This window comes from Vombatus ursinus, unplaced genomic scaffold (assembly GCF_900497805.2).
Source record: "Vombatus ursinus unplaced genomic scaffold, bare-nosed wombat genome assembly UNPS02014770.1, whole genome shotgun sequence".
Classification (NCBI taxonomy): domain Eukaryota; kingdom Metazoa; phylum Chordata; class Mammalia; order Diprotodontia; family Vombatidae; genus Vombatus; species Vombatus ursinus.
In genome coordinates this window covers 26,765,272-26,790,261 of record NW_020954548.1, presented here as the reverse complement: position 1 = coordinate 26,790,261, position 24,990 = coordinate 26,765,272, and the positions used below count along the sequence as shown (strand labels likewise).

At 37.6% G+C, this 24,990-nt stretch overlaps 1 protein-coding gene across 3 annotated transcripts in view; it reads right to left on the bottom strand.

Moving 5' to 3' along the window:
* GLIS3 (GLIS family zinc finger 3) overlaps window positions 1–24,990 on the bottom strand; it is a 589,608-nt gene that overhangs the window by 139,212 nt on the left and 425,406 nt on the right. For all 3 annotated transcript variants that reach the window (XM_027862989.1, XM_027862990.1, XM_027862991.1), the window contains 2 exons: window positions 21,150–21,311; window positions 14,004–14,114 (listed from right to left, as the gene is read on the bottom strand). In XM_027862989.1, the coding sequence (XP_027718790.1) occupies window positions 14,004–14,114; window positions 21,150–21,311 (273 nt within the window). The remainder of the gene's footprint in view (window positions 1–14,003; window positions 14,115–21,149; window positions 21,312–24,990) is intronic.

The window sequence follows — 24,990 nt, the reverse complement described above, 5'->3', positions numbered from 1 at the left end:
TTTTACTGTATTTATCGAATTGGCAGAATGAAAGGGAGCTCCCTGAGAATTTCATGCTTCCTCAGCCCTGCTCCTCTCTGGGGACAGGCAGAAGGGATGGACTTGTGATTTCTTTCATATCAAGAGTCCCTTGTGAGGAACTTTCTCTGTCAATGCAGGTCAGCACTTTCTCTACGATTTATAGCCTTAGTTGTTGAGAGCACTGAGTGGTTAAATGACTCTCAAAGTCACAAAGCCAGTATGTGTCAGAAGCAAGACAGACTCAGGTCTTGTTGGCTATTAGGCCCACTCTCTATCCACTCTCTCACAATACTTCTGATATCGGGGGGAAGTAGTAGAAAATGAGTATTTTCAGCCCTTAAAGCTAAACTGCAGATACTAGTTAGTCCAGGAATGTATTAAATTAAGGGTGCGATGGAGCCGGCTTGAATCAGCTCATCAGAGCTGATTGTTAAATTTTCAGTGTGAGCATTTATACCTTAAAAATCATTCAGCATTACAAATCAGACTTTGATTTATCATTTGTTGATGGGCTTGACTTAAGAAAACAGTGGATAAAAAGTTAATAATGAACATTAAACTTACAAGTGTGTCGTGCATAATTTGTTTTTTTTTTTCCCGAAGAGATGGTTGCTAAACATTTACCAATAATTTAAATGATAACTTAGATCACCTTGCTTGTAATAGGATTCAGCTTTCACTGATGATTGCTAAGACAGATACTTACTTGGTAAGTGGTTGTTTATTATAATGATTCAAGCTCATAAAATCTCAGAATTGAAAAGGACATAAGAGATCCTTGAGTCTAACCTGGACCTTATTAGGAACCACATCTACAACACCCTAAACAAGTAGTCGTCCAATGTCCTGTAATGGAAAATTCACTGCTTCCTCAGGCAAGTAATTCTTATATAATATGGTTCCTGAGCTCTCTTACCATTGTGGTCACCTTCCCCTGAACATGCTCCAACTGGTCAGTACCTTTCCTTAAGTTCAGTACTCACAACTGAACACAATCATCCAGATGTAACAGAATCCAGATGTAGCAATAGGATTCCAGAGTAAAGTAGAACTATCCCCCTTTCTCTTTTTTTAATCCAAGTATAGAACTTTATATTTATCCTTGCCAGAGTCATCTAATTAGGTCATCAAACTTTGCTGTCTATTTAGATCCTTTGGCATCTAGGTTCTGTCATTCAAAATGATCATGATCTCTCCAAGGGTGTTCTGATAAGTGTTTTACAACCAGCTCTTATTCTGATAAGTGTTTAACAACCACCTTTCTGGGGGAAAAAATGTAAGTATTACACACTATTAAGTTTAATCTGCATTGTTAACATTTTCTTCCTTACTTTGTTAGTCTAGAAATCAACACAACAGTCAATCAAGCATTTTCAGCATCTGCCAATTTTCAACATATAAATGTTCACATTGAAAATTTAACAATTGGCTTTTGTGAGCCACCACAAGTTGGCTCCAGCATACTCCTCCTTCTCTCCCGTTTTCATATCTTACACAAATTTGACAATCATACTATCTATTCCTTCATTCAAGTCAATGATAAAATTCTGCGCAACATAGGCCCAAGGCCAGAGCCTTTCTATACACTCTGATAGCTATCTTCAAATATTAGGAGAGTTATGCATTAGGGGAACTAGATTTAATAGATTAATCTTCTTAATAGATTTAATCTTTGAGCTTTATAGCTCAAAGTGATTTTATCACTAGAAGGAAGACTGGACTGTTGGACCTCTAAGGTTCTGGCCCCCTGAGGTCTTATACTTCCATGCTTCTATTTTAACTCCATTAAAGGTCCCCCTCAATGTGCTTCTGGTCTTAGATTAAGTGACCATCTTAATCAATTACTTCTAGGAAACTCAAAATTTAATGAAGCTAACTAAAGTTTTATCTCTACTGAGGCCCTCCAACCATTAAATGTAGAATAAAGTCCCATCCTAAAGGAACAAAATCAATAAATAATCACAAGGACAGGCGACACTCATTGCCAGGATTTTTAAGATAGGTTTTCCATTGTTTGAGTGGGAGAAAAATAGTTTGGCAAAAGGCCAATTACACCGAAGGGAATGGGCTTTAATAGATGGCTTTGCATTAGTCAGTACTGAACACTGTTTGTACAAGTCTTTTAGAGTAAGGAAAGACCATCTCTTCTAAGGTTACCTTTCACAGACCTTGTATTTACCTTGCATGTTCTGATTTTTATGTTATCTCTTCAATTAGAATGTAAACTTTTGATAGTAGAGGCTTTTCTTTTTCTTTTTTCTTTTTTCTTTTTAATACGCTCAGCACCTAGCACAGTATCTAGTATACAAGGGTGGGGAACCATGTGACCTGGAGACTTCAGGTTGTCTACTCTTGGCCTAGTACAAAAGATGTAGTTAATAAATGCTTACTTATAGATCGAATTATGTAAGAAAGGGACATATTACTTGTAGACGTAATACTTAGCTTTCTTCCCCCCCCTTTAAATCTATTTATCTTCTAGTTTACATATGGATCAGAACTAAACCTAAAAAAATTTCTTAGTAAATACCAGATTCATCATGACTACTGAGGGCAAGAGAATACAATGAAATTGTGGGTGTGAAAATACTTTTTTAAAAATTAAAATGCAACAAATGTAAAAAATATCAGTTTCTACTAACAACACTTTAAGAAATTTCACTTATACCTGTTATGTGCAAGACACTTATCACAAAAGAATTTCCACTTGATCCCTGAACTGAACCAACAGAAATTTTTTAATGAGTCTTCTCAACCCCTTTAATCAGATGCACAGGAAACAGTCCATACAGATGAGACCCTACCCTATACTATGAAGGTTTCTCTTTATGAACTTTATATTTATCCCTATCAAGTTTAACCTTCTTAGATTTGGTTCATTGTTCTCATCTGTCACTAGAAGTAAAAGAAACTGAATAATAAAGTTTTACCTGGCAGTGTTACAGAGGACTTTCATGGTAAAGAATGGGTTGGAATAGACCAGAAGTGGGAACCTGGGGCCTCGGGGCCATATGTGGCCCCTCTAAGTCCTTAAGTGTGACCCATTTGGATTCAGTCAAAGGACTGAACTTGAGGACCTAGAGGGCTACATGTGGCCTCAAGGCCGCAGGTTCCTCACCCCTAGAATAGACTATAAGGTACTTTTGAGTACTCATATTCTATGATAACAATATTGATATTTGGGAGAATATAGTGAGAGTCAACAGGAAATCAAGAAAGTTTCTAGGCAACTTCAGTCTTCTAGATCTATAATCTCACACCCATTTTCTAAACCTCATGGATTTGGGGGAGATGGATCTCCATAGTACTTTGCTCCACTTTGCCCCTTTTTAAAACCCAACTGAAAACTGTTCCAGAATTCTCTTGGTACAAATGGATTCTTGGCGAGGCATTAAGATATGGTCAAAATATCTGAAAACTTTCTTTAACAAACACATGACCTCTAACGATACCTATTTTAAAAAGTTAGGGGAAAAAAAGAGATAGGAATAACATGCCTACACACTGTGGTCTCTACAAGTAAATGCAAACTTGCTGAAAATTATGTAAAAAGCAAAGACAACCCTAAAATTGTCTGTGGATAGAGAAGACCAGGTTATTAGTATTAAAGTTTCAATAAGTTCAGTTGAAATACATTTTTCCTGTTATCTCCACGAAACACACACACATGTAAACCTGGTAATTCCAAAACTTTGGTAACAAATAAATGCTTGACCATTCTCCCTCAAATAATGATGGTTGGCATAGGGGATTCCGTGCACATAAATAGGGTGCCTAGCCATTTCCTTTTTTTTATACAAGTTACTAGACTTTTAGATAGGAAGAATGCTTTGAGGAGAGTGTATCTAGACTCAAAGTCAGAATTTGGATCATTATTGTAAGCAACTTGAGGGCAGGACTGTCTTTTGCCTCCTTTTGCATCCCCAGCATTTAGCACATTGTCTGGCACATAGTAGGCACTTAGTGAATGTTTATTGATTGTTTGATCACAGGTTTAGAGCTGGAAGACCTGTTAGAGGCCAACATATGTCTGGATAATTGAAACCCTCCCTCACAATTACAGCAAGCCTCTGTGCCAGCTGGTGTTAGATTTCCCCAAATCCTCATAGCATACCACAATGGCAACAGAATATAGTAGAATAAATATTTACTAAACACCTACTAGGTACCAGATACTATTACCTCTGTTTCAGTTTCCTCACTCCAATGTTCTCTATAACAACTCATTAGAATGTAAGCTCATTGCAAATAGAAACTATTCTATTCTTTGTACTTGTATATTGGGCATATAGCAACATAGTAGGTATTTAATAAATACTTTCTGATTGACTGGTGCCCCCCTACTTTGATTTCTGGATTCTCTCACATCAGCATATCTTCTTAATATATATAATTAATATATAATATATATAATATGCCATGCTATACCACCACTCTCTTTTATCTATCCTTATCCTTTTCAATAAGATGCCCTTCTAGAGTTATATTTCAATCCCACAGCTATCTTCAAGTACTTAAAAAGCTGTCTTATGGAAGAAGGATTAGACTTCAACTGTTTGGCTCCAGAAACCTGAAATCGCAGTGATGGGTGGTAATTACCAAAAAAAAAAAAAAAAAGGTAAATTAAGACCGAATATAATGAAAAACTTTCTAATAATTTGAGCTCTCCAAAAATGTAAGGGCTTCCTTTAGAAGATAGTGAGTTTCCCCCCTCACCTGATGTCTTAAAGCCAAGAATAAATAACCAAGGATTCTGTGGGGGTATAGGTTGGGTTCAGTGGCCACTGAGGTCTTTTTCATTTCTGAAATTCTGTTATCCCACCAAGTCCCAGTGAGGCCTATGAAGTCAAATTTGTATCCTTGCCTTAGCATTTCTAAGTTCACCTTGCTTGTTGCCCAAAATTTATAAATTTGAGTCTAGCCTCTGGAGGCCATGGGCTCCTTTTATGGATTTTTTTTTCCTCCCATGAATTTCAAGGCATTTCTATTACTCTTCTCCTACATTATAGTTATTCTCCATGGTATTTCATTTGGTGGTATATGAAGGCAATTTTTTTTATCTCTCTTCCTTTTCAGTATAAAGCTTTTTTGATCAGACTTACAAGATTCCATGAAAATATATTTTTATCAGCTCTTGTTAGGTACACTCCAACCCTGGCCAAGAGCCCATCAGTCCCATATTTCAGGTCTGGAGTACTAAGGAGTTCAGCTCAAAAGAAGATCAGATTGCATCCTATTTCCTGCCCAAGGGCTTATACAATGCTAAACTTCTACTCACTGTCTATAAATTAGATTTCTTAAGGCACTTGTGTGAAGGCATTCAGAAAAAAAAAATCTTCCCAGCTCAGTGAATAAATTCAACAAATAAAGATGGAGAGAGAGAGAAATATCATCAAGAATATGGAAAACCCTAATGTAGTAGAAATTTATAGTCCTGCCATTAAGGACGGCATCTCAGACAGCAATCAGTCCTAGCTGGAGATTAGAATTAAGTTCAGGGAACAGAGACTGTAAATACCACAGCAAACATTTTAAAACACCAGTCGGTACCAGCCATTTTTTCAGACTGCACTTTAGACTTTGAAATAAAGTGTAGAAATCCCACCAAGAACATTTATAAGACTAGGTTGGTCTTTGGTATTGTTTTCTTTAAGTAAGTAAGTAGCATGAGAGTTTGAGCTGAATCACCACCTCCTTCCCTTCCCCCCAACTCGACTAATTATTTGCATGAGGATTCAACAGAAACTAATCAGCCAAGGGAATGTGAGGCTTAGAAGAAAGCTTAAGATTGTCAGTCAATCAATCAAAAAGCAATTAGTAAGTAACTCACTGCACATGGGACAATGCTCGATACCATACATACTGAGTTGATCATGAGAACAATTGTCAAAATGCCCTCATTCTTTGGGTATTTATCTGATGGTCTCTGCAGAGCTCAATAAAATGCGACAGTTTTGCTTTTCAAATAATTTTAGATAAAAAAAAGTAAAATTCTGTCACATGAAATTGTAGGTTTTGAAGATACAATGATAAAGTAGTGGTACAATTTACTGATTCTAATTGTCGCTGAGTTTGAATTTCAAATAAAAAGAAGTTCTTGAGAATGACTATGACATAAAGTTCAGAATTGTAAGAGACCTCAGCAGCCATCTGGCCTTGAGGGGTCAAAAACACTGCCAGCCACACTCCAGTATGCCCAACCAATTAAAATATAATTGAGAAATAGTTAATAAAAGAAAAGAAAAACACAATAAAACATTGTTGTTGCTGCCGTTCACTCATGTCCAAATCTTCATGACCACATCTAAGGTTTTCCTGGCAAAGATACTGCAGTGATTTGCCATTTCCTTCTTCTGTTCATTTTATAGATGAAGAAACTAAGGCAAACAGAATTAAGTGACTGGCCCAAGGTCACATAACTACTAAGTGTTTGAGGCTGGATATCAACTAAGGTTTTCTTGACTTCAGGCCATGGCTTTATCAACTGACCCACTTAACCACCCCCAGAATGAAACATAGCTACATAGATAATATTAATTTGCAGTCTACTAAGTCAACATGAAGCCTGCAGAGATCTTTGTGTAAGGTTTAGTGTCCCTGGTTCTATTTGCTTTTAACACCATTGATTTAGTCCAATTTATAACTCTTTCCCCCAAAGAAGCCCCATTATAAGATTCCTAACAAGTCTTCACCCAGCCTTTACTGGAGGAACTTCAATGAGGGGAACCTCTTCCACCTTCTGAATCAGCCCATTCTACTTGGGAAAGTTTTCTCCTAGTTTCAAGCCTTAAATTGCTTCTTTAAAACTTCAGCCCCTTACTCCTTGTGCTACCGTCAGGGGCCAAATAGAATAGACATCCCTCCTTTCCAACACGATCACCTTCTAAACACTTCAACAGCTCTACTCTGTCTCTGAGCTTCAGGACTCTGAAGTTCCTGTCTTACTTCATCTTGACTTCTACTGTGACCTTCAGTGATTTAATACCTCCATTCCAACCATCTGCCCATTTTAGGCTACACTGGTCTACCTAAACACATTCAAACCCCAAGGTCAGTCACATGAATGGTGTTCTCATGAAGAATCTAGAATGCCTCATTGTACACCTCCACCATTACATATCATTGGCACCTCAAACTCACAGAGTCTGAAATGGCAGCCTTTATCTTTCCCTCAAACCCACCTCTCTTCTTGACTTACCTATTTGTGTTGACATTTCCTATCACCTTGACTCAAATTCTTGCTATCATCATTGTGAATCATAGTGAATCTAGTGCTGGACTCAGCATCAGGAAAAACTGAGTTCAAATCCCACCTTAGATACATACTACCCAGAAACTGTGCTAAGTGCTGGGTATACAAAAGAGGCAAAAAGCAGAACCTGACCTCAAGGAGCTCACAATCTAACAGGGAAGACAATAAACAAATATATACAAACAAGCCTATGTACAGGACAAATGGGAAATAATTAATAGAAGGAACTAGAATTAACTAGAATTAAGAGGGGTTGGGAAAGTTTTCTTGTGGAAGATGAGATTTTAGATAGTATTTCAAAGAAGCCAGAGAAGCTGATAGGCAGAGATGAGGAGGAAGAGCATTTATTTCAGCTATGAGAGACAGCCAGCGAAAATGTCAGAAGCTGGAACATGAGAAGTGACATGGTCAGTTCTTATTGTTGTTCACTCATTTCAGTTGTGTCTGACTCTTCATAACCCCATTTGGGGTTTCCTTGGCAAAAATACTGGAGTGGTTTGCCATTTCCTTCTCCCTCTCATTTTACAGAGGAGAAACTGAGACAAACAGGGTTAAGTGACTTACCCAGGGTCACATAGCTAATAAGTATCTAAGGCCAGATTTGAACTCAGGAAGAGGAGTCTTCCTGACTCTAGGCCCAGAACTCTATTCATTTTGCCCCTGCCTGATGTGGTCAGACCTGAATACATTATCACTTTGGCAACTGTGGTGTAAGGATTAAAAAAAGTGGAAATGAGGCAAGGAGACCAATTAAAAAATTACTACAATACTCTAGGGGAGAAGTGAAAGGGCCTGGCGTCATGGCCATGTGAGTAGAGTGAAAGGGATAGATGGGACAGATGTCATGGAGATAAAATCTACAAGACTTGGCAACTTATTGTATATGAAGGTAGGAAAATGAAGAGTCAAGGATAACTCTGAGATTGCAAACCTAGGAGCCCAGAAGTATGGTGGAACCATCTAAAGAAACACAGAAGTCAGGAAGAAGAGTGGGTATGGGGGGAAAGGTAACAAGTTCCATTTTAGATATCTCGAGCTTAAGTAGTTTATGGCAAAATTAGCTGGAAACATCCAGTAGTTAGTTGGTAAGCTATAAAAGACCAGAATTTTGGGGAAAATGAGTATAGTTAGATATATAGATCTAGGTGTCATCTGCATAATGATGATAATTTAACTCATGGAAGCTGATGATATCACTGTCAGGGAGAGCAGAGAGAGGAGATATACTGGTCTCAGGATACAAGGAAGTCATTACTGATTCATCATCAGTAAGTCATGTAGTTTGACCTGTGTTTCCAACAGTGGTCATTGATTTGCACTGAGTCATCCACATTCTCATCCTGGCTACTGGTAACCTATATTTCACACGGTTTATTCAGATCCCTAATGACGTACATTTAAGATATGTCTGACTGGGGTCAGGAGTCTAGTCCAAAAACAGGCCAACTGTCACCAGTGAATGAAGTGACTGCAATGTGGATCTTTCAGGCATTATGCTTTCTCGGGCTGAGCAGACAAGCTACCAAAGGGTTGGTAGTTAGACCTATCCTGCTTTTTTTTTTTTATAACTTAATCAATTCTTTTGTAAATTCTAAATTCTACAAGGCCAAATTAAGAATGTTTCTCTAAAATACTTTTATGACATCTTGGTTGAAAGAAGAGGTGGGGAAACCAAGTCTAGATTCTATGGTTCCAGAGTACCTCCTGCCTACACCTACTGTCCGCATAGTAGAAGTTTGGAGATATTTTTATCAGGGATTATGAGAAGGTGCAGAAAACCTTGTGACTTCCTCCTTGCAGGGAAGCTAAGGTTCACACTCAAGTAAGCAAGGAGCAGTATTGGCAGCTTGAAACCAGAAGAGGGCACCTGTGAGTTCAGACATGGTCTTGCTTTTGAGGGTGGGGGAACTGTGGAATCATGGGGTCTTTTACAGCCTAGTGTATCATAGGCTTTCACTGAAAGCCACCATTAGCTGTAAACCATTGAATTAATCAAACCTAAACCAGTGTACTATTCAGAAGTCTACTATGTAGCATTGTTTTTAATGAAAATTATCACGAATTATCACAAGATAAAAGAGCTGAAAGGGACTTCAAAGATGATCTTATTTCCATTGGCTCATACAGGTGCATCCCATTTTAAATAAATATGATTGATTGTATGGTGACTATTTTACAGAAGAATTATTTACTTTGCCAAAGAATTCATCAGATTACTTTAAATAATTCGTTCCTCTAGCCTATTAAAAATATGATCCAATTAACCAGCCCTAAATTTTCACACAGCTTTTCAAGAGCATACATATTACCCCAAATAGGGTGAACCCACATCCTATTTTAATAAGAGGGTGATAGATTGCAAAGTTAGTGATTACAGTCCTCCAGCCAAGTGGTGGGAAGCTGAGTAATAGGCAGGAAGATACTAGGATTATAACTGCTCTGCCTTAGAGGTTGGTCTAGAGGATATCTGGGGCTAGTTTTCTATAGATGGCAAGTATAAACACTAGGTGTATTTGTACACATTTTAAATTCTGTGTTTTGTGGCTTTCCTCGTGGCATCCTTGAATGTAAATGAGGTGGTATTCATTGTCTGAGATCGAAGGTCAGTGTTGCAAGAATCCCTCCCAAAGCTGCATCACACAAACTGAAGACTCATTCTTAATATCTCTAACAAAGAGTCATGGAACTTTTGTTCTTAATTAAAAAAAAAATTAACAAGGCAGAGTTGAAGGAAACATCCCTTGCTTATGGATCTTCAAAGGTAAAAATGAAAAAAAAAAATCTGATAAAGCTTTTGTAGCCCTGAAAAATTTCTTCAGGTGGTTCATTGCCTGAATTGTCTCTTTTTTCATCCTCTCTTCAGCATATTGAATTGAAAGACAAATCTGCTTTTCATCCTACAGGATCAATTCCATGCCCAGTTGAGAACATAGCTGGTGACTGGGATTCAATGCTCTTTTACCTGTGTGGATCATTTATTTAATGGATTCAAGATCTGCAAAGCAGATTACATGGAAGAAGTCTGCACACCAGCTGATGAGCTGTGTGGGTGTGCACATATTATGCTATGAGAAAAGTTACTCTGCATGCAATGAGTCAAATTATCCCAATTCCTCTGCAGAAGAGAATATTTTTGCACAGCTTGAATACCAATTAACTGCAATTTTAGGCTTTTTCTTATTTTATTTCACCTCCTTCCATGAAATAGGTGTATATTTTGGCAGAAATGGGATGAATACTGGACACTGGGTTCCGAAGATGGATTTCAACAGGTGTGGGGACAAAAACAAGAGATTTATGGTTGGGAACTGTTCATCCTTAGATGTGTGATATCTCTGCCACCTACTTCTACAAATTTTTCCTGTGACTGAAGGTGCCTGGTCTCTAGAACATATTTCAGGGTGCAGTCTCATAAAGCCAGCAACTTAAGACACCAAAATAATGTCATTTAGTGTCTAGGGGGAGGTTAAAAAGAGGATTAGAGGCAGTCAGGCAGGATATATTAAACGAATCCATGACTAACAGGGTGTGACAGTAAAGGGTTTCATTCTTTTCAACAGAACAGTTCCCTAGGGCTGGAACTATTACCCCACTATGCCTTTATCACCTTGGAATTTTTATGGTTATTTTTGATGAATTCACATTTTTGTAAAGGCTTTTTTGACATGATGCCAATTTTCTATTTTAATTAAAGTCGTAAATAATCTTAATTCTGCCTTAAAAGGTTTATTGTTTCTTGCATTTTTTATTATTACTGCCAGGAAATATTTCAAATACCAAAGCATGATGTGAGTTAGCAATTAGAATTTCTCGAAGGTCCAGTAACTCCATTGTACCTTATAAACATTATATGTTAGAATGCCGATGCAAGGTTTGAAAATTCAAATTGACTGATGTCAAATGTATTAGCCTTGTTCCTCCTGGGGTTAATGTTTATTTTTGTTTTTAAGTCCTTGGTAGATGAACAGGTTAAAAAAATGAAAGTAAGCACTGGCCTGGAAATAATAACAAGCCAAGTCCAGCTCAGCCATTTGCTAGAAATGAACAAAACAGTAGCAATGACACACAAAAGACTACCTCATTTTGTATATGACGATATGAAGAGCACACCATGGTTTTGTATCCTTTTATGCTAATGGTCCTAGAAAGTTTGTTTCTGTGTTCTCTAAATTGCCTTTTGAAAGTTGCTAAGAACTGACCCTCAAACTCTATTTTGTGGCCTAAAAGGCTGTTATTCTTAAATTGTGTTGTGAGCATCTTTCACAAAACAAAATCTGCTGATCCCTTACACAGAAATTGGGATGAGGACAAAAAAAACCAAAAATACTTCCTGAAGATACCCTTTTTTCCATTTGATAGTCTTCTGTCTCCTTCTGCCGCATCTTTTAAATTGAATAAGAGATGAGAAGAGAGGAATCTGTGATGTGTTAGAAAGGGCATTGGATTAAATATGAGTGGAACTGGGGTCTGGTTTTGGCTCAGTCACCGACCAAATGGGTGACCTTAAAGGAGTTCCCTAGTATCTCTGGGCTTTACTTTCCTCAGTGGTAATATAAGGACACTAGAGTTCTTAACTTTGGGTTTGAGTATTTTTTTAAAATATTTTGGTAGTTGTATTTCAATATAATTGTAATTATTGTAAGGTGTAATTCAATGGAATTCCTTTGTAATCCTATTTATTGTATGCATTTAAAACATTATTCTGAGAAGGGGTCCACCATAAACTTTGCCAATGAGGTCCATGATACATAATGAGTTAAGAGTCCCTGGACTTGATTGTTTATGAAGTCCCTTCCAGCTGTTGAATTCTTTGAATCCATGATACTTTCTAGGTATGAGAAAATAGCACTGTATATTTTAATTGACAAGTATAAAATGTTTGCTCTATATAAGGCACTGGGCTAGGTATATAAAAATGAAATTGAGGCAGTCCCTGCCCCATATGTTCTTCTATGTACGAATCATATATTGTGTTCTACACCAAAAGTTACTCAAAGTATTTGTGTCCCCAATGCCTAACATGTAGTAAGCACTTAATAAATGCCTTTTTTTCCCCCATTCACTCTGTTCTTTCATTCAATGGAAAAAGAAAATGGGCTGAGCTAGTACCTACAATGTCATTTGTGTTATGGACTTGATGTTATAGTAAAATCCCACTAACTAACAATGAAGGAAGGCCAGCATGAATCAGTGAAGCATCCAACATTTTGCAACATTCTGCAACATTTGTAAAGGAAGGCAGTTTTTATTCATGGTTAAATGTGAATCACCATCATGAGGCTACCCAAATAGCAGTTCTGCTAGATTCCCTGTCATTCTCTGCAATTATTTGTGCTGTGGATTGTGCTTCTAAGTGGATTAAATCCTTTTCTTTTACTCTTGTCTGCATTAGTAATTTACTTGAGCCAATCATTTCCCTCACTGATAATGCAAAAGGAACACAATCTTTATCTTTCCAGGGAAAATACAAAATTTTAGTCCAGTCTGTGCCTAAATATTGCAAATACTAACCATATGGGGTCTGGGCTAGGTAGGTCTGACAGTATTTCAAGAAGAGAGGTTTAAATGATTCCTGTACCTCATTTCCCAGGGTGGGTGCCCACGTGACTGAGAACATCTATCAAATTCTTCAGCACCTAGGCACCACTCTACTTCATTCAGAAGAGGTCATAGCTTTGAGCACTCAGCCTAACCTTGTGCTGGCAACTCTTTGGGAAGGGAAAATGAACAATACAAAGGATTGTAGAGCATTTTACCAACATAAAAGCACTAAATCTATTTCAAGGCGTAAAAGAACTCATCGCTTCTGACTAGAAAGAGGGCTGACCTGAAACCGTCTTTTGATTCCCTGGCCACACAGTTCAATCTCTTGAAACGAGTTGAGTCTCAGACTGCCTTCTGGGTTGTTTAGAGGGGACTCAAATGACACTCAGAAGAGACTGGCAATCACTGAGATTACAAGTCATATATAGAACTCATCACTAGTCAAACACTCCAGGAGCCCAACATCAGCCCCAATGGGCCAACACAGTTTACTGCTGTGGTAGGACATTTGAACCTTAAGGGTCTGAGTTTTTTTGACTGTCACACATGTCAGATGTCCTACATGCCCACAAACATAAAGCAGTCTTTACAGCTGGCTGCCATGACAGAAGAATTTCTTTTCAATTTCCTCTTGATGAGAAAATACTAAGGGGTGGGGGTCAGAAATAATTTGTACAGATAGAAATGACAGGCAGGGCTGTTCTCTTGGCCTGAAGTGAGATGGGGGTTTGGGGTAGGAGGGAGGGACTGTAGTATTGTTTACTAAGTTTATTACTTTCAAGGCTTTTGCTTCCTACATTATCAGGAATGGAACAGTTTTAACTAACTAATATTTTATGAGAACATGTCTAACAGGGATTCATCCTCCCCTAATTTGTATCTTTTACTAAATATTCAGCTCTTTTTTTTTTTGGCACAGGGTGACTTTTCAACTCAGGTGACTTCTCTACCATCATTTTCTCTGATTTTCATTACAAATGAATCAATCCCACAGATTCCTATCTGTATGTATTAGGTACACAAGCAGTAGGCTTAACATTTCTTCATGGAAGACTTCTCTCATTAAACAATCTAAAACACGTTACACCTTGAGCAATCTAAATATGGCCAGCATCAGCGCTGTGCTAATGCTATAACAGTATCTGAGGGTATATTTTCCTGACTGGGCAGCACTCTGAAAAATTACCTTTTTTCTTGCCTGTTGGTCTTTGGAAGAATGTGCCTTGACATGCTTTCTTAGGGAACTTGGATCTGTGTAGCGTTTGGTACATCCTGGAATTTGACATGCATAAGGTTTCTAAATAAAAAAGAAACAAAGAAACAGCTGTGGTTAAATCATGAGGCAAACGAGGGAAAAATCCATTCTAAGCCTCCTGATTTCCAAAACATGAATTGTCACTGACTCTGATCTCAAATACTGGATAATAAACACAAAATCCATGTAGAAAAACCTGGTAATTTTATGTCAGGTCAAAAAAGGAAAGCAGGGTTTGTTGGGGAAAAGCAACACCCAAAACAAAGAGACGGAGAATCTTTGATCACTGTTAAGAATCTACTTTACAATTCACCAACCTACATAGCACGAAACCCTGTGACATTTTTTTTTTAACATTGGAATTATTAGGGAGTGTGTCAAGTTGTACTTACAATTGTGCTGCCCTGAGAGTAATCTTTGGCATAGTCAGAAACTAGCAAACACACATTCTTTAGTGAGTCAGGGAAAGAAGTTGTAGTATAGTCCAGAAAAGACTGTGAAATGTTACAGAAGAGACCTGATTCAGAGAGAGAGAATCAAGAGGGAAAAGTTAGTGTAGTATGAGTAGAAAAAAAAACGTATGTTGCAAAAAACAGGCATAAAAGGTATCAGATGAGAAACAGGACCCAATTAAGCAGGTTGTTTTACAGGCTTTTCAGACGATTAGTTTTGCAAAAGAATTTTGCTTTTTTACAAGGGTAATATCTAGAAGTACTTGGTTGACTCAGATGTGACCCAAAGTCCTGATGATTCCTATTCACCATGGACCACCTACACAACTGTGTGAGTTGTACGGGGTCAGAAAACTGGTCTTGCTGTTTGTAAGGGAATCTTAACAAGTTGTTAAGATTACTCAGAATCATAGAATTATTACATGTCAGAACTAGAAAAGACCTTAGAGGCATCTATTTCAGAAGCTAGATGCTCTTTCGCTGATGTCCCATCTAATTATGTTTACATAGAGTCAGCTTTCAGTAAAGTGTAAATTTTTTTGCTTTTCTGGGACATGACCTCTGAAGTGTACTATAAATTTAATGCAAAATGCATCCCTGTCAATATACGTATCAACTGTATTGAAAGGTTATAGTAAATGTTTGAGACAATGGGCCTTTAGTAGTCAATTTTTTTTGCTAGTCCTTAGTACAGGAAATTAGAAAATAAATGTATTTACACTTCATGGAAATGGTCAATAATTAACTAAATAGTTGATAGATTTGACAGATGATGCATTAAGTTCACTTCTGCAAGATGCCCAGTGTACAAATACAAATTAAAAACAAGTCAAAAATCCTACTCTTTTCCAATATCTAAACTCCACTGTTGTTCTGTAAAGACAACATCTATGCTTTATTTTACTGTGTTTTTCCATTTTTGATCTGCATGTTTGGTATTGTAAGGACCAGGTGACATGGGGATAACATTATCCTACTCCGGAAAGACTATATATGATTTCCTTCCTGTATAGTGGGTTACATTTGATTCAGAGAATGGGTAGAATCTCACAGCGAATCGTGAAGCCATATCATTGTTTACTCTAACTAGCCTAGTTAAGTTATTTAACATAGTACTTTACAAATATTATCTCATTTGTTACCTTGGACAAATCACTTAACTTCTTTGGCCATCAGTTTCCTCATCTGTGAAATAATGGAGTTGTACTAGGTGATCTTCAACTTTCATTCCATCTCTATAGTTCTAGGAGCCTAATTTTTGGAAGCCAGATCTAGTTCTAGTATTTCCCACGGCTGTTTTAGAAAAATGTGCCTATTGTTTCTTTTCCATTTGGCAATCATTCTGACCTTGAGGATGATGTCTATATTTATGCAATCAATCATCTCTTTACTACCTATATTGATAGAGAGGAGAGGAGATTTACACAATGCACAGCAGTGGATAGTCAACATATCATTTATGTTTATTTTTGGAGTTTGGTCAAAGAAACACTTGGGCCCATGTATGTACAACATGGATGCATTTTACATGCTCGTCTTCTCTTTGCTTACCCCTGCAATCTTTTAGCTGAAACCCAGTTACAGAAAGCCCCAGATCACTTGTCTAATTCTGAAAGTAGTTAATCTTTTTTTAGACAGATAAAGTTGATACTATTTTACAATCTATGTGATATATATGCCTCTCCTCCGGGTTCAACCTGAATATCTGTCCTTTTCATTCAGATTTTAACTTGTAGTTTGATGACTGAAAACATATATTTTAGGATGTTTTTTAGACTGTGAAAATATTTTCCTCTAATTGGATATAAAGGCATCCACAAAACAAACATTTTCAGAAATAATTAAATGATTTTTTAAATGAGCAAAACAGGTCTCATAAATGATGACCTTGTTGATGGACTGATAAAAGGTTAGTCTTTTATAGTATAAATTTATTTGGACTAATGCTTTGTTAGAAATATTATAGCATGATGAATATTTCCTTCTATACTTCAAGGATCTGTGATTTTACCACTGTGGGTGCTGCCTCTTCTTATGAACACGGCCAATCTCTCAGTTCCTAAGGAGATGGTCTTTATGGGTAGTGGTGGTGGGAAAATTCATTACCCTATGGCCAACTTGATGGTGAAATTTTTCCAACTTAGTTAAGGTTGGACTTGATCAAATAATATATAGTCCATCACTGGCCCCATAAATCAATATTTTCCAGCTGGGCAGCACTTATTACTACATGTGCTCACCCGGCACACCTTTGGATGGGCCGTGGTTACTTTCATAGCACAATGAGCAGAGGAAGTTTCTAGATCAGTGGTTCTCGAACTGGCTTTGTTTATGAATTCTTCATATTGCTGCCGGAGTAATCTCCCCAGTGCAAAAATCTTACCAAATCACTCTTTCTAATCAAAACTTTTTGAACGGATGCTAAATAAGGATCAATCTTTTTTAGTTTGGGGTTCTAGGCTCTTCCTAACCTGGCACTATATCACACAACATTCACCTGAACTCTCCACGTGTGAATCTTCGGCCCTGCACTGGCCTGATTCCTGTTTTTGATACTATACTCTTTCTCATGCAGGAAACCACCTACCAACAACTGTGTCTATTGAAATTCTTCCCAGCACAAATGTCATCTGTCCCGGATAGCCTTCCTTGACCCCCCTGCCCACAGCTGGCAATGATTCAGTCTTCTCCATACTTCAAACAGTACTTGGTTTGGACCTTTCTTCTGCATTTATGTATTATTTGCGTGTAATAGTTTTATTCCAAGTTATGCTCTCCTTCTATAAGTTCCATGAGGACAGGGGCCATATCATATTTGATTTTGGTATCTCTCCATAGCACCTAGCACAATTCTTTGCATGTGGTATATGCTTAATATAGTTATATGTTTGGTTTACATATGTATATGTTTCCATGCATGTATATTCATATATGTATGTATATATAAGTATTTTAGCAACATGTTGTTAGAACATGTGGCATAATGAATAATAACACAAACTTGTATTTATACAGCACTTTAAGCTTTACTAAGTGCTTTACACATAGTATCTCATTTTAACCTCCCAATATCCCTGTAAGTAGGTGCTGTTATTATCACCTCACAGATAAAGGTAACTGAGGCAGACAGAGGTTAACTGATTTGCTGCTTGTTACACAGCCACTAAGTGTCTGAGACCAAATTTGAACTTAAGTCTTCTTGACTCCAAGCCTAGAACTCTGTCCACTGCTCCACCTGGCTATATCTAAAAGCTTTCTAGATAGAAATATCCCCCCTCAAACGCATATAATGTTTGTATACTAGAATACTTTTGCTATCACTGGTGACAAATAAGAACAAATAAAAATGTAATAAATATGTCAATGATGATATCAGAATAATTGTAAATATGTATGAGAAGGTGTGTAGAAATAACAGTATCTTTTTAAAACTCAAGCTCTGCTATAGTTTAATAATAGACACCAGAATATTAACACTGAAAAAGTACTGTCATGAATACATTATTTGCAAGAATGTGGGATAAGAGATACCCGATATGTATAATACATTTATCCTGATGCTTTTGTTAAGTTAAGTGGAATTACATATCATCATAACTGGTCACATATGAGGAGAATGCCATGCATATTGGAAAAGCAAATAACAAAGGCATATCAATGCAATTCAAAAAATAAGCAGAGATGTTTGAAAGGTATATGAAGATGAGAGATAAAGAACATTCAGAACATTAAGAGAGTTAAAGGCATAATACTGAAAAGCAATTGTTTTCACAGGGTGTATTTCAAAGTTCAAGTGGCTGCAGAGATACGGGATACACACTTAAATTGTGCCCTTAGGATTAATTAGCTGAATGCTATCACTGCAAAATGAGGGTAGTTGTACTTATACCGCCTACCTCATGGGGTTATTACAAAAATCGAATGAGATCTTGTGTGTAAAGCATTTCACGAACCTTAAAATGCTATACAAATAGCAACTATTACTGGGGCTCAACCATGAACCTGAGATTTTGCTTTTATGGGAGAACTCCCAAGTGAGGAAACTCTATATACCAATGCAAGCCAATTCCCTTCTCTCCAACTCATTGTCTTAGCTTCCCAGGTCACTGAGAAATTAAGTGATTTACTTAGTGTCATACAGACAGTAGAGTCAGAATTAGGATTTGAACTCAAGTCTTCCTGGTTTAAAGCCAGCCTTCTAAGCCATTACATGACACTACCTCTTTATGTTTTGTTGTTGTTGTTTTTCCTCAGTCATTTCAGTCATGTCTGACTATTTGTGACCCTACTTGATATTTTCTTGGCAAAAATACTGGAATGGTTTACCACTTCCTTCTCTAGTTCATTTTACAGATAATGAAACTGAGGCACACAAGGTGACAAGACTTGCCTCCAGGCCCAGCACTCTATCCACTGCATCACCTAGCTGTTCCCTCTTTATGCTACTATCATATTACTCTCCTGTTAAAGCCAGCTTTAATGCTTCATAGTGGTGGAGATGGAATTTTGGGTTCTACAAGTCCATGCAGGTGGAAAGCAAACTAAAAGCTCTTACCAAGCTAGAAAGGCTCTACCTACTGACCTAGACGGCATTTGGCCATTAAGAACTTTCATATGAGGATTGGCTTGGCTAAATTCAGATGCTCATCCCCAAACAGTTGGCTCTCAAGTGATCAGAGGGATTAAATTTTTCAGCCATAACAACTCACAGATAACTATCTACGAAGGCACAGAAGGTTTTTTGATGTGTATCACCCACATTAATGAAATATGAATATTTGAAGTACTAATGCAGCCAATGACATAAGCACTAGGCCTGGAGTCACAAGGACTTGAGTTCAAATCCAGCCTCAGACACTTATTTAGCTGTGTAACCCTAGAAAAGTTACCTGACCTCTGAGTGCTTTAGTTTGCTCATCTGTAAAATGGGGATAAGAATAGCATCTACTTCATAGAACTGTCCAGAATCAAATGAGATAATGTGCAAACCTTAAGGTGCTATATGAATGCTAACTCTTATTATGCCAGAGCCACTTAAGCTCTGCCTCAGTTTCCTGATCTGTAAAAATGAAGATAATAAGAACTCCTATTCTACCCTAACAGACTTGTTGTGAGGATGAAATGAGATATTTGCAAAGAGCTTTGCAAACCTTAAATAACTATATAAATGCTATCTGTCATCATTGTCATCATCCATCATCAATATCACATTGATCCTTTGCGCTCGCCTAAGGACAGAAACAACGATAATGTCTAAAGCCAACGATAGTGATTCTCAAAAAGTCACTCACACACTCAATTCATGCCTGAAGAAAATGAGAAAAGCTTCAGGGAGCCTTCATCTGGTTCTTAATTCAGAAAAATAAAATATGATAAAATCCTAAAGGAAAAGGTATAGGGATAGGGTCTTGACCTGTGATTTCATTAGTGTGGGGAATCCCCAATTCAAGTGAAGTCAACAGGTATTTATTAATTATTAACTTACACTGTGCCAGCCACTATGCTAAGCACCAAGGATACAAAGAAAGGCAAAAACAGTTCCCACTCTCAATGACCTTACAGTCTAATGAGGGAGACAACATGCAAATAAGCATGTATAAACAAAATATATTCGGGATACATTGAAGATAATCTTGGAGAAAAGGTGCTGGCGTTAAAGGGGACTGGGAAAGGCGTCTTAAAGAATGTGGGATTTTAGCTGAGGCTCAGAGGAAGCCAGGAGGTCAAGACAAGGAAGAAGGGAATTCCAGGTATGGGGGACAGCTGGTGAAAATACACAGAGCCAGTAGTCCCAGGGGAAGAAGTTCCTTCTGGCAATGCCGGTTAGTATCTTTTCTGTCACCTAGAGTCTTACAGAATTGCCTACAATACTGAGAGATCAAGTGACTTTGCTCAGGGTCATACAATCAGAGTATTTTAGAGGTAATATCTAAGCTACTATGTTTCTCTAATTAGGGCAGTTGGTGGTGCAGTGGATAGAGTGCCAGGTCTGGAGTCAGGAAGACTCATCTCTGTGAGTTCAAATCTGTCCTCGGACACTTACTATTTCTGTGACCCTGGACAAGTCACTTAATCTATTTTTTTTGCCTCAGTTTCCTCACCTGTAAAGTGAGCTGTAGAAGGAAAGGGCATACCACTCTAATATCTTCGCCAAGAAAACCCCAAATGGAATCGAGAGTCAGACATGACTGAAAAATGACTGAACGTTTCTATAATTATCACATTCAACACACATAATGATACATATGTATTTGTGTATGTGTTGTATACCATCTTGGTGCATAAATGATAATGACAATTTCTACCAGCTAGTTTGTACATTTAAATTACTATGTGATACCCACTCAAATTCCCTTTCTGTTCTCAGAGAGCTGATTCAATATAGGCTTTCCTATTAGTTAGTTTTAAGGTTTTAGTTGAATCTGTATGAAAAAAGGGTGAGAATATGTGATTGTGCCACTTTTATGTTGTCACTGATGCCTTGGGCAATGTCTTGCATAATCAATATGCAGACCATAAATTGAATTTGCCTCCACCTTACCCCCAATCTTTCTAGCTGCCATGTTAGGGTTTCTTAACACGGGGGAATTAAATCTTAAATTGGAAAAACTCTGTCCATTCTTACAGTGTCCAGATGGGTTCTCTGGTGCTTGGCTCGGTCACTGGAGTTACTGAAGGCTTTCTGACATCCTGGATGCTGGCACAGGTATGGTTTCTCTCCTGTGTGACTCCTCAGGTGAATCTTGAGATTTTCTAGCCTCGAAAAGGCCTTCTTGCAGCCCTCAAACTGTAAAAAGAAAATATTTATTTTTTAATTGTTGAGAGGGCCTTGAATTTTTAAGTCATGTCAGGGAAATCCTAAGTTTTAATTTTTATTAATTGATCAATCAACCAACAAACTTTTATTAAGCACCCACTATGTTAAGTATTGTCTTAAGTTTGCAAGATACAAAAAAAGAAAAAAAAAAGTACTTCCTGACCTCAAAGAGCTTTTATTCTAATGGGGTAAAATAATGTATATAAATAAGCAGGTACAATATACATACATAGTAGATAGATGGCAACCTTAGGAGGAAAGGCACTAGCAGCTGGGGGCACTTGGAAAGATTTCCCATCAAAGGTGGTGTTTGAGTTGAGTCTTGAAGGAGGTCATGGATTCTGAGGTCATGGCGAAGAAGGAAAACATTTCAGGTATAGCCATCATAAAGACAAGAATATGGGAGGAAGAATATCCCAGATGAGGAACAGGACCTTAGCCAGTATGACTGGATCGTAGAGTATGTAAAGGAGAGTAAAATATACAACTGGAAGGGCAGAAGGAAGCCAGATTGTGAAGAACTTTAAATGCCAATGAACTTAACTCTTTGATTCTGGAGGGAATAAGGAATCCCTGGAGCTTATGGACTAGAGAAGGGAGGATAGGTAACAAAGCCAAACTTGAACTTTAAGGAAATTGTTTCAACAGGAGGGCATCTTGAGGTGGAAAGAGATTTAAGGGAGGGACATTGATTAGGAAGCCTTTGTAAAAGTCCAGGTGAAGTGTAATGAAGACTTGAACTCTAAGGCTTAATAAATGCTTATTGACTAAATGAATGAACTAAGGGGATGACTGTGTGAGTAGGGATAAGAGAAAATATTTGACTGATGTTGTGAAGATATAAACTATAAGAATTGGCAGCTGGGTGGATATATGGGGTGAATGAGAGTGAGGAATTGAGGATGACTCTGTGAGAGCAGGATTTGGGGTGAAGAAGATGTCTATGAGCTAGGAACTAAATTCATTGAGGAAGAAAGGAAAATGGCCTGGGGGAATGGCAGATTAAAAAAAAGTCAGCCAGCAAGCAAGCATTAGTTTTGAAAACATTCAGATGTTATAGGAATTGCATTTCTCCACCAACTATACATGTCACTTTATGTACCAGATTTGGGTTAGATTTTTGTGATTACTTATGTCAGAGAAAATTAGCTGTGAGCCATCTGGACAAGTTTGTAAAAATACAGTGATGCGTGTCTTAAAGATTTATTGAAAAATTAACACACTTTTCCATTCCCAAATTGGTCTAAATTAGAAGAACCAGGAGGGAAGAAACTTTCTGGTAACTGGTAAACTAACAAAAGTCATAGTAACAAATTAGCATAATGCAGAATTCAGAAGCCTAAGGAGCCATCATTAAAGGCAGTGAGGATGCCTACTGATGCTTCATAACCATAGCATTTCTCTGTGCCTTTAAAAATGTCTCTAATTCAAAAGCGATACATGACCATGTTACAAGAGGTTGAAAAAAGATATCTGAGAATAAGCCACACCTAGTAAGATGACCTGGCAATAGAAAACTACTTTATGGCTAAGACTTTTTCAAAATAAGTAATCCATTTGTTTGTAGGCTCTGCTGTCAAATTGATAAAAACAATATTACAGAGGAGCAGGGGTCAAAATGAAACCTTGAAAGTGCCAGAAAACTTCCTCAATAGTATATCAATAGCAGAGTAACACAAATATTTACTGGACTTAAATTCTTTAAAAAATTCAAGCTATTCTAGCAATTTTAATCCATGGGATCATAAGACTTGGAGCTACAATGAGCTTTAGAAATTATCTATTACTATTCCCTCATTAAACAGATGAAGAGATGGAGGCCTAGGGTGATGAAGCCACTTACCCAAGATCACACATGCAATAAGCTGCAGAGTTGGGGTTCTAAGGATCTTTCTATCCACTACACCATACAGTTCAATATAACAAACATTTATTATGCATCTACAAAACACAGGAAAAATATAACCTAAACCCTATTCTCAAGGTGGCCTAGTCAATACAGTGCTTAGCCTGGAGCTGTGAAGACCTGAGTTCAAAGCTGGCCTCAGACACTTAACTAACTGTGTGACCCTGGTCAAGTCACTTAATCCTTGTCACAATTTCATTAACTGAAAAATGAGGATAATAACAGCATCTACCTCACAGGGTTGTTATAAGGATCAAATGAGATAATATTTATAAAGCACTCAGCACTTGGCTGGTACAGAGTAGGCAATATATAAATGCTTTTTGTCCTCGTACCCCAAACTTCCTCTCCCCATCTAAAGGGAAGGACAAATACATAATTATCTATGCTACAAAGAAAAGTGAGTTAAGTATAAAGTACTTTAAGCAATTCAAGGGAGAAATCATCTTGTAAAAGGGGAACACTTTATGGAAGTGGGCCTTGAAAGAAGTGAGGGACTTCAAGAAGGGAAGATGGGGGCAGGAATAGGATGGTTTATTCTAGGGATGGGGAATAGCATAGACAAAACCACAGGAATGGGAGCAGTCATGAGGAAATGGGGGACAAAGAATATAGGGAGTATATGGAGACAAAAGGCAAATAAGCCTGGAAAGGCAAATACAGGCAGATTCTAGAGCACCTTGAGTTCAGAGTCACAAGTTTAAATTTAATTACAGTGGTACCTGGGAACTATTGAAATCATGTGCACAACCCTATTGATGCATTGGGAAAATTACTTGGTGAATAGTATGAAAAATGGATTAGATTGAGGATAGAATGGCTGCAGTCAGATCTTAAACATTTACAACACATTTGAGTATGCAGTTTTCACCCTCAAGGACCACCTACAAGTATAAGATGACCTATAAAATTGAAATAGCTCTTGAAATTTAATAACTTCAAAGATTCAAAGCCATGGAGAAGATTCAAGTCTTGAGATCCAAAATGATTCCCCCTCAAGGTTAGCAGGCAGAGCATAATGTCATTTATAGTTTTTCTTCCCTTATTGCAGTGGCTGGAGGAGAATACATTCATGAATGAGGCTATTTTCAAAAGATCAAGACTTCTCAATTGAGATCTTGATCTCTAAAGAAAAGGCAGCCCACCTGGGCAGGGTGATCCAATCAGCCAACCCACCATCTATTTAAATGCCTGGATTCCACATGCTGAAATATTTAAAGGAATTTATGAAAGTTGTATTTATTTTTGATTGGGAGTTATACTTGTTTCATAGACATATGTTGGTTTATTTCGATTTTGATATTTTGCTTAAAATAATTTTGGTGTTTTCCTGATTTCTACTTCACATAAGAAAGAACAAATTTAGCCTGAACGGAAGATGATTGCTGATGAAGCCAAGGACTTTTACAACACAGTGAAAGAAATGCAAGGCTGTGTGGCTTTTGGCAGCAGGACTTAAGGGAAGAAAAATAAAAGGGGCAATTCCCCCAGGTTTTTTCTACTGTAGATAAAAGGACTAGGAGTTATTCCCTAATTGTTAGGTAAGAGCCTCTATTTATAAGGTTCTCACTGAATGACAACTCAGAGCAAACTCCTGGAGCTGAGTTTATTTAACTTGGAATCAGCTAATGAACCACACTTAGGGCTGTACTGAGTCTGTGGTTTCAGGGCATGCCAAACCTGTAGCCTGGTTCCGAGCATGGCTTCTTCTTGGCTTTGGTTCAGTTATGGGGCCCACCTGAG